We start from the raw sequence: 9,414 nt of genomic DNA on the forward strand, positions 1-9,414 counted from the left end.
AGAGAGAGAGAGGGAGAAGGCAACGGCATCCGGTCAGCCTGCTGTTCATCGACGGCGATGGCGATGGCGATGGCGATGGCGAATAGCGAATAGACGGAGGGACACCGCCAACCCACCTTTCCGCTCTCGAGCGCCTTGATGAGCTCCTCCTCGTCGACGACGCCGCCGCGCGCCGTGTTGACCAGGATGGCGCCGTCCTTCATCTGCCCAAACTGCTCCCGGCCAAAGCTCTTCTCCGTCTGCGGGTTGAGCGGCAGGTTGAGCGACACGACGTCGGCGCGCCGCAGCAGCTCGGCCTGCGACGACACGTACTCCCAGCTGGGCTGGGCGTTGGGGTTGCGGTTTCGGTTGTGGTAGAGGATCTTCATGTCAAAGGCCTCGGCGCGCCTCGCCAGCGCAGAGCCGATACCGCCCATGCCAATGATGCCCAGCACCTTGGTCTCGGGGTCGTGGGCGGGCTTGAGGCCCGACTTCCACTTGCCCTCGCGCGCGTTGCGCTCGGCGCGGTAGAACTGGCGCAGCGAGGAGAGCACCAGGAACATGGCAACGTCGGCCGTGGCGTCATCGACGGCCGACGGCGTGTGGCTCACGTGGATGCCGCGCTGCTTGGCCGCTGCGACATCAATCTGGTCGTAGCCCGCACCGTTGTGGCAGATGGACTTGAGCGACGCGGGCAGGTGCGCAATCAGGTCGGCGTCAAACACCCCGATCGAGCTTGCAGAGTCATTGTGGCGGTAGATGGCCGTGATGTTCGAGTAGCGCCCGCCCTCGGCGCAGTCCTTGTAGAATGCCTGGCGGTCGGCCGAGTCGAGTTGCTGCAAGAGGGGGGGCAAAGCCGCAGCAGGGGGGACATCGAAGCGAACCGGCCTCGGCTCAATGTCAGCTTGCCTGCCTAGCCTCGGGCGCTTCTGCGATTGGCGAGAGCCGTGCACTCACGAGAACCTCTGCGACGGCGCCAAGATCGTTCTTGAGCTCGTCGTGGGCGTGGACGATGGTGCCACAGATGAGGACCTGGGGCTTGGACATGGCGGGCGGCGTGTGCGGATGGGAAGTTTGGGGATTCGAGCTGGCGGAGTGCGGGCAGTGGCGATGTCGAGTAACGACGAAGAGATGCAGAAGAGAGGGGGTCGGGATTGCCCTTAGCGGACCGTCGTCGAGCGCTATTTAAGCAGCCACCTGCGACCAGGACCAGGCTGGGCAGGTGCGGCGCGGAGGAAGCGGGACCAAGGTCAAGCTCCTCTCTGGGTGGGACAGCGGAAGAAGTGCCGTCCACCAGCGCAGCTAGCGTGCGTCCAACCCGCGGGGAGAAGGCAGGCAGGTCAGACGAGGAAAGAGTCGTGGAGTGGGTCAGTGCACGCTCGCTCGCTCGCTGCCTCAAGCTTCGCCGCCCGGCCTGGCCTCTCCTCTCACAGCCAGAGGTGAGTGACGGTGACTGAGGGTGGGGTGAATGGGGGGCGGCGAGTGGAGCTTCTCGTCCCTCCCCGCGGTCAACCGGTGCGGCGGCCCCGGTCTCGCTGCAGTCGACCCGCACCGGCCAATTCGTCTGCGCTCAAGAACGCCGAGCGTAGAGCCCCGATTCGTCACAGATAGAATTGTCAAGTCCTGGCCTCCCGATTGTTAACTTTTTCTTTTCCCCGATCAGCACGCTGCACGTCCAGGCGGCTGGGAAGGCCAGCCTGGAACCAAAATTCGGGAGTCAGAGGATTTTCGGATTTTCCGACTTCGGGGCTGGCACGTGGCCGGCCCGGTCGAGAGCCGGTCGCTACCTCGCACCACCATCCTCGATCTCGACGTCGTCGATGTCCGCGCCGCCCTCCGATACCCCATGCGACGGGATTCACTGGTTCATCGCGTAGTAGTTTTCAGAATATAGAGAAGCTCTAGAACTATAACTCCTACATCATTCCGAAGGGCAGAGGCTGTCCCGCCTGGACGGTGATGCCCTTGATCTGCGTAAACTCGCGCAGACCGTCGACACCGCCGCCGAGACGTCCGTATCCGCTCTCTTTCCATCCGCCATGGGGCATATCGGGCGAGTCATGGACCGAATGCTGGTTGACGTGCACCTGTCCGGCGTCGATCTGTTTGGCGACGTCGAATGCGCGCGCCTGGTCCTTGCCGTAGACGGCGGCGGCGAGGCCCATGTCGGTGCCGTTGGCGAGGGCGAGGGCGTCGTCGAGCGAGTCGTAGGGGATCATGGAGAGGACCGGGCCAAAGGTCTCCTCGCGGAAGATGCGCATCGACGTGTCGACCTCGCCGAGGACGACGGGCTGGACGAGGGCGCCGTCAAAGGCGGGCTGGCCGGCGACGACCTTGGCTCCGTGGGAGATGGCGTCGTCGTAGAGGCCCTTTAGGCGCTCGCCCGAGGCCGGGTTGAAGAGGTTGCGGAGGGCGTGCGGGCTCTGGAGGTTCTGCTCTGGCTTGGCGGTGAAGATCTCCTTGTTGTCGGCCATGAGCTTTGCGACCTTTCGCTGGAGCTGGGCCTCGAGGTGCCTGGGGACGAGGATGTTGTTGACCGACATGCAGATCTGGTTGGTGTTGAGGAAACCGCCAAAGAGGATGTGGTTGGCGACAAGGTCGAGGTCGGCGTCGTCGAGGACGAGCATGGGCGCCTTGCCGCCGAGCTCGAGGACGACGGGCTTGATGTGCTTGGCGGCCGTCTGGGCAATGATGCGGCCGACGCGGGTGGAGCCGGTGAAGTTGACCTTGCGCACGGCGGGGTGGGCGATGATGGCCTCGGTGACCTCGGGGGCGTCCTTGGGGTCGACGTGGATGATGGACAGCACGCCCTCGGGCAGGCCAGCGTCGATGAGGGTCTGGGCGACCATGAGGCCGCAGCGCGGGGAGAACTCGGACGTCTTCATGACGGCCGTGTTTCCGGCGGCGATGGCCCACAGGACGGAGCGGAGGGCGAGGACGACGGGGGCGTTCCAGGGCGTGATGCCGAGGACGACGCCGTAGGGCTCGCGGAAGATGTACTTGCGCGAGCCGTCGCCGGCGTCGGGCAGCACCGTGGCCTGGAGCGCGGTCGACATGAGCGCGGCCGCCTCCTTGAGGTGGGCGATGGCGAGCACGGCGAGCTCGAAGCCGGCCATGCCCTTGGGGATGCACGTCTCCTGCACCGTCAGCGCCACGTACTGCGGGATGCGCTCCGAGAGCAGCTGGGCCGCCTTGTTGAGGATGTCGCGGCGCGCGCCGACGGGCGTCGCCTTCCACTTGGCAAACGCGGCGTGCGCCGAGTCGACGACCTTGACGGCCTCGTCGGGCGAGCAGCAGTGCACCTCGTGCAGCACCTCGGACTGGCCCGCGGGCAGGTCGGCGCGGTAGACGGGGTACGTCTTTGCCGTCTTGAACGGCTGGTTGTTGAGCACGCACGGCAGCGGCGAGGACCCGATGAAGTCGACCATATTGGCAGCAGGTGGCGCGGGGTCAAGGGCAAGCAGGGGCAGCAGCGGTTGTGCGAGCAGGGAGCAGTGTCGAATAAGCAAGTGGTCGGCGGGGTGCGGTTGGCAAGGCAATCTACCGATGGGAGCAAGGGGTATCCGATGGACGAGGGGCGGGCGATTAAATATGGGCTGGGGCAGGATAGAGGAGCAGGGAGAACAATCCGATGGCGTCGACGGTGGGGATGAAGGGGCGAGGGAGGTCTTCCGTCGACCCCGCCGAACGCGGACAAGCCCATTCATTTGCTTATATACGCCCCGAGGCCGCGATTTCCCCAAATGGCCTCGAGCTGCGCTCCGCTGCTTCCGCTCCGCTTTGCTTGGCTTCGTGTGACGCTGCAGCCAGGCGAGGCCCCGGCCTTTGAAGCTCGTGCGAGGGTCGCCCGCCTCGTGCCTTAGCTTGCGCCTCCACAGTCGACTGCGGCCGTCCGACGTCGCACGCCAGTCACAGCCGCAAGGGGAGTACCGGTCTGATGTGTCGCCCGCCAGAGTGATCCGCCTGGCAAGCTGTTATGCCACGCTCCACTATCTGTTCGGATCTCGAGCCGCCGTCGAACAAGGTTCTCGCCATGCCGTCCTTAGCGTGCGGACGTGCGTGTGGCTTGCGGTGCACAGGCGTACCTGGCTTCCCGGGGCTAGGCCATGGCCGAGGAGGCCAGGCGCTGCCATCCTCGGCAGAACCGTGGGTGGCTGCGCGCGGCGGAGTTAAGCGACCATCTCTCTGGCGGCGAGGGGTGCGCACGGTTCAATCGTCGAAGCATTGCCCAAGCTCGGATCCGATAATTCCAGCCCTGGCGAATCCAGCCCCGGCGCCGGCCTCCGGAAGCGGGAAGGCGGAGACGCCGTCGGCCTGTCTCGGTCCTTCTGCCTCTGGTTGAGCCCGCTGGGCGGCCTGTGCATGCTGCAGCAGCTTTCCTTCCCGTCTGTGCCTCTGAACCCTGGCTGGCCGGCCCTGATTTTTGGTCTCGAACCCCCAACGTTGGGGTGGTTGCGAGCCTCTTTGGACGCCACGGCGACCTCGAGACCACGACTCGCAGCTCAGTTCGGAATCGATCCACATCTCGTCCCCAGGCCTGCTCGTTAGCGTTCGACCACCATCACCAACCTCTCTGCCACGCTGCCACGCTCGCTGACTTTGCCACGCTCGCTAGACGATCCGCCAACAGGCCGCCGGACCGCCGCGCAAAAACACGTCAGGCATCGCCCGCCCTCACCACCGTCGCTGGCCATGACGCTACCCCACGTTCCAGCCGCAGCGGCGACTGCCTCGCACTCGAGCTCCAACGGTGACTCTCACTCGACGCGCAGCGGCACCCCGCAGCCCGCACCGCGGGCGTCCGGCTCCTACTACGTCCGCAGCACCGACCCGTCGCTCGAGAGCCTCATGACGTGGGTCTACATCCAGTCGACGGTGGCATCGGGCGACCTCGACGACCTGTTCCGTGCGCAGCGGTGCGAGGACGAGTACCGGCAGTGGGCCGTCCCCATCCGCAAAAAGTGGGGCGGCCTCGAGGCCTACATCCGCGACGTTCGGCTGGGCTGGCGGCCGCAGCAGCAGGTCGTCGACGAGTCCGACAGCCTCGATGCCGATCAGAAGGTCCGGCTGCGCGAGACGTGGCCGCAGGCCGAGATGCCCCATCCGGACGGCAGCGGCACCATCCTGCGCCACTTTATCGATGACCCCAGACTGGCTGACCCCGGGGCGAGCGACGACGGCGAGGCGGTCGTCAAGTGCATCCCAAACGACTGGCCCTATGCTGTGCCGGACGACGTCGAGCACTGGGTCGTATGGTGAGCAGCGCGGCGCGGCGCAGCGCTCTCCCGTCCAACCCGGCGAATGGCGATGCAGCGCGCGCTCCTCTTTGACTGACTCCTGGCGCCCTTGCTCTCCCTCTCTTGTTCCCGGCTCTCGCTGCACAGGTCCAAGCTGCCCATTCTGCACGCCTCGCTCTTTTCCGACCCGGCGACGCCGTTCCCCGCAGCGACGATCCCTTCGGTGTACAGCTGCGTCCTCAACGACGGTGTGCGCGGGTGCACGGGCACCTCGACCGAGCTCGGCGCGCCGCGCGTGTACGGCAACCTGACGAAGCGCTCGACGTCGCTGCACCTGCGCAACTCGGCCGAGGCGGCGGTGGGCACGGGCGAGCCGAGCGGCGGGCCCGACGGCGTGACGCTGGACCAGTCGGCCGAGGGGCAGCGGTGGGCGTCGCGCGAGATTTCGCGCTTTGTGCGGCGGATGTGGGCCGAGGAGCGGTACGAGACGGTGTTCTTCTGCAACCCGCCGCACCTGCGCACCGTTCCCGGCCTCAGCCACTTTCAGTGAGTGCCAGCAGGTAGTCGCGAGGGCCTACGAAGATTAATCGCTGCGAGCGGTACCGGCATCACGATGTGCTGACGACGTTTGTCTGGGCCCCGCCTCTCCCCTGCGCAGCGTATTTGTGAGGCCCAAGGTGGATCGACCGGCGGCATAAACGGCCGACGGCCAGACGACGAGGATCCCCAGAGCATGCATCGCCTCCGTCTGTCCGTAGATTGAACTAGAGGTCGACCTAGATGGCATCGCAACATAGACAGATGTGCAGAGCACCAGCTCGCGACCAGCCCGGCCCCAGCCGAACGATGGGCAGTCGGTCGAATTGGCTGCTGAGGCAGCGCGAGGAGCGGTATCGACGCCCAGGTAGGGGAGCGGGCCAAAGGGATCAGCCGCTGCAGGTTGTCTCGGCGGTCACCGCTAGGGTCCCTACCTGCCCTCCGCCGCCTGCTTGCTGCTTGCACCCTGGGCGAGGCTGCGCTGCGCTGCGCCGCGCTGCGCCACCCCGCCTAGCCTGGCTGCGAATTTGACGAAATGACGCAGCCTCGCCTGTCGAGTTGATTGAATTGCGACACACGTGCCGGGCTCGTGCTGCCAGGCCAGGCCGGGATGGCTGCGCCCACACCTCGGCGGTGGGGCGCTTTGCAACATGACAGCGATCCCCCGACACCCGAGACGTCGGGTTGTCCGTCTATCTCCTCGCTCTTCGCGCCCATGCGTGGCCTGCCCAGACACCTCAGCCGCGATCCTCGGCCCCTTCGGCCATGCCCGGCCCATGACGACAAACGATGCGGTCGGCTGAAGATGGGGATCTCAACTCCAGCCCCGCACCCTCGCGCTCTGGGGCGGGCAGCGGGTTAGCCGTCCCTCGACCACTGAATCTTCCCTCTTCGACACCACCACCACCACCACCACCTCGCCGCTGGCCGTCGCGCCGCTCTTCCGCCCCCTAGACCTCGTCCTCCTCGACTCAGACCTCGCCGCCTGCCGTCGCCGCCGCCGCCGCGCACCATGTCGCAGACACCCTCGGGCCACATCGACTATCGCACCTCGGCCCACCTCATCTTCTACGGCCCCACCCTGCCCCACCTCGAAAACCTCATCACACCCTCCCGCCACCCGCAGACGCTCGACAGCGGCTGGCGCGTCTACCTCGTCGTCGCCCTCCGCCTTGCCTACCTCGTCTGCATCGTCGTCCCCGTCCACGTGGCCCTGACGCTCCTCAGCTTCGCGCGGTGCAGCCGTCGACGCTGGCTCGACCACGCATACCCGCCATCGCGCCTGCCCGCACGCCAGCCCAGCTGGACGCTCCTCCGCACCTTGGCCGTGCCCCTGTCCTACTCGATCCTCTGGGCCGTATCCTACGGCGCACCACGCCGCGCAGACGGCCGCTACGAGGGCGCGGCCAGGCATACACGCCTCAATCGCCTCGGCATCTCGTATCAGGGCTGGAGGATCGACTGCGAGGCCGTCGTCATCCCGCCCCTGCCCCTCCCTCGACCCACCGCCAAGCCAGCGCCGCCGCCGCCCAACGGCAAGGCGCACCCCGACGACCGGTCGGAAAAGCAGGAGGGCCAGCCCGGGCCCGAAAACGGCCACCCGCCACGTTTCGACGACGCACCAACTGAGGACGCATCCGAGTTGCTGCGCCACCGTCGACCTCGCCCGGCGCCGCAGCGGGTGCCGACCCAGGAAGCCGTCGGGTACGAAGACGACGAGCGTGTCCCCCCGGACGTGCTGCGGGGCGATGTGGCAGGGCAGCGCTTCGGCGTCGAGCCACGGCCGTGTCCGGCCTTCTGGCTTTGGAAGACGCACGCGGCCGAAGTCAAGCACGGCAAGGTGACGGCCGTCAAGCCGGGTTCGTCGCAGGCGGGCATCGGGTGCGGTCCGGCGCTGGGGCCCGACGAGCGCGTCGTCCTCTACCTCGTAGGCGGCGCCTACGTCCAGGGCCACCCGCTGCTCTCGTCGATTGCCGCCTCAGTGTGCCGCACCACGTCGCTGCGCGTGCTGTGCGTAAACTACCGCAAGGCCACATCCGACGACCGCGCCTTCCCCGCCGCGCTCCAGGACGCCTTGGCCGGCTGGGTGTACCTCACCAAGCGCCTCGGCTTCCGGCCGCGCAACGTCGTCCTCCTCGGCGACTCGGCCGGTGGTGGTCTGTGCACCAGCCTGCAGATCTACCTGTCGGCCCTCATGTTTTCCTCGCGCCTCGACCATGGCCGCCGTCGCCGCCGCAGCTGCGACCTGGGACGGGCGCGCAAGCTGGTGCTGCACTCGTCGTGGACCGACCTGACGCTGCGCAGCCCGCAGCTCGTCGAGCACGCGCGCTACGACATCCTCAGCCCGCACAAGCTCTCCGAGGCGCGCGACGCCTACCTCCGCCACGTCCTGCCCATCCCGGGACGCCGCAACGCCATCGTCGACCCTCTCCTCGACGCCGCGCCGCTGGGCAAGGGCGCCATCAAGGACGTGGCGGAACGGTACGACGTCGACTCCCACCCCGTCGGCAGCCCGGCCTACTATCGCCACCTCGCCCGGCTCGCCGAGGATCTGCCCGAGACGATTGTCCGGCTCGGCGCGTTTCATCCCCTCTTTTCGCCGGGCATAGCCGTGCGTGAGAACGAGTACCTGCGCAAGGCGCTGCACCTCCTGGGCCCCCCTCCCCCTCGTCTGCGCTCCTCCTCTTCCTCCTCGTCGTCGGAGGATGACGAAAAAGACACCAATGACGAAGAATACGACGACGACGACAAGATGGAAATGCTGCTAACCGTCGGATCCATCGAGGTATTCCAGGACCAGATCCACGCCTTGGCCGACAACCTGCGTTCCCTCTCCTCCTCCTCCTCCTCCTCCTCGTCCTCTGCAGAGACGGGTGAACAGGGCGGGGCACCGCCTCCGCTGTCCAACGTATCTGTCTCGGTCGTAGAGGGTCTGGGCGAACACCACGTCTACCCCATCGCGCGCATCCACGACCGTACCGTCGACCAGGTCAACGCACTCGTCCGCGACTTTATCACGGCCTAATCAGGCTCTTCCCGTCCTGGCATCTTTCCTTCCTTCTCGCCGTTTAGCTGGCCGTCTAGCTGGCTGGCTGTCTGGCAAGCTCGTCGGCGCAGGTTCGGCCGACGGGCTCTGAGAATACCGCATGTGACGTATACCATAGACGCCCAGAAACTGGACTTCTCTTCGATCCCTTGAGCCCGGCATCGTACGGCCCCAACCTCTACGGCTGTCCCTCTTCTCGGGCGGCCACCTTGGACAAGATGCGGCGTCAGCGTCAGAGCGCCGACTCACCAGACGCCTCGATGGCATCTCCCGCCTCGTCTGTTTGGGCCGTCCTCGCGATGTCGTGCGATGCCAGACCATCGCGTTCTCGTCCACGTGCCCCCGACTCTCACACACAGTCACCGCCCCGTGGGCGGGCGAGGGAGCAGGCACAAGGGGGACGTCTTCATACATCCCATCCCACGCGCGTTCTACGTCGGCTTAGCGTACACTCGTCGTCGTCGTCGTCGTCGTCGTCGTCCTCGTCTCCAGTATCGACGACGCCGCTCCTCCGGCGCACCTCGTCGCCTCACGCTCCGGGCCTCTTGAGCGGCACAGGTCCACCCGCCGCCCGCTGCTTCTTGGCCGCGGCGGCCGACGGCGCGCCGGCGCCCG

General features: G+C 66.8%; 5 protein-coding genes across 5 annotated transcripts in view; 2 read left to right on the forward strand and 3 right to left on the reverse strand.

Moving 5' to 3' along the window:
• PFL1_02427 (uncharacterized protein) overlaps positions 1–1,026 on the reverse strand; it is a gene marked incomplete at both ends in the record, with an annotated part of 1,698 nt that extends 672 nt beyond the window's left edge. The window contains 2 exons of the mRNA XM_007879939.1: positions 117–815; positions 937–1,026. Of these exons, the coding sequence (XP_007878130.1) occupies positions 117–815; positions 937–1,026 (789 nt within the window). The remainder of the gene's footprint in view (positions 1–116; positions 816–936) is intronic.
• An 869-nt stretch (positions 1,027–1,895) lies between these two features.
• PFL1_02428 (uncharacterized protein) lies at positions 1,896–3,407 on the reverse strand (the record flags this gene model as incomplete). The annotated part of the gene is made up of 1 exon (XM_007879940.1): positions 1,896–3,407. One exon carries the CDS (start codon positions 3,405–3,407, stop codon positions 1,896–1,898), a length of 1,512 nt encoding a protein of 503 aa, XP_007878131.1.
• Positions 3,408–4,671: 1,264 nt separating this feature from the next.
• Positions 4,672–5,914, forward strand: PFL1_02429 (uncharacterized protein; the record flags this gene model as incomplete). Its single annotated transcript, XM_007879941.1, has 3 exons — positions 4,672–5,234; positions 5,364–5,762; positions 5,875–5,914. The coding sequence occupies 3 exons, from the start codon at positions 4,672–4,674 to the stop codon at positions 5,912–5,914; spliced, it is 1,002 nt and encodes a 333-aa protein (XP_007878132.1).
• Positions 5,915–6,765: 851 nt separating this feature from the next.
• Positions 6,766–8,778, forward strand: PFL1_02430 (uncharacterized protein; the record flags this gene model as incomplete). The annotated part of the gene is made up of 1 exon (XM_007879942.1): positions 6,766–8,778. The coding sequence occupies one exon, from the start codon at positions 6,766–6,768 to the stop codon at positions 8,776–8,778; it is 2,013 nt and encodes a 670-aa protein (XP_007878133.1).
• A 550-nt stretch (positions 8,779–9,328) lies between these two features.
• The window catches only part of PFL1_02431 (uncharacterized protein), a gene marked incomplete at both ends in the record, with an annotated part of 7,427 nt that continues 7,341 nt past the window's right edge, over positions 9,329–9,414 (reverse strand). The window contains one exon of the mRNA XM_007879943.1: positions 9,329–9,373. Within this exon, the coding sequence (XP_007878134.1) occupies positions 9,329–9,373 (45 nt within the window). The remainder of the gene's footprint in view (positions 9,374–9,414) is intronic.

Source organism: Pseudozyma flocculosa, assembly GCF_000417875.1.
Source record: "Pseudozyma flocculosa PF-1 unplaced genomic scaffold scaffold00006, whole genome shotgun sequence".
Classification (NCBI taxonomy): domain Eukaryota; kingdom Fungi; phylum Basidiomycota; class Ustilaginomycetes; order Ustilaginales; family Ustilaginaceae; genus Pseudozyma; species Pseudozyma flocculosa.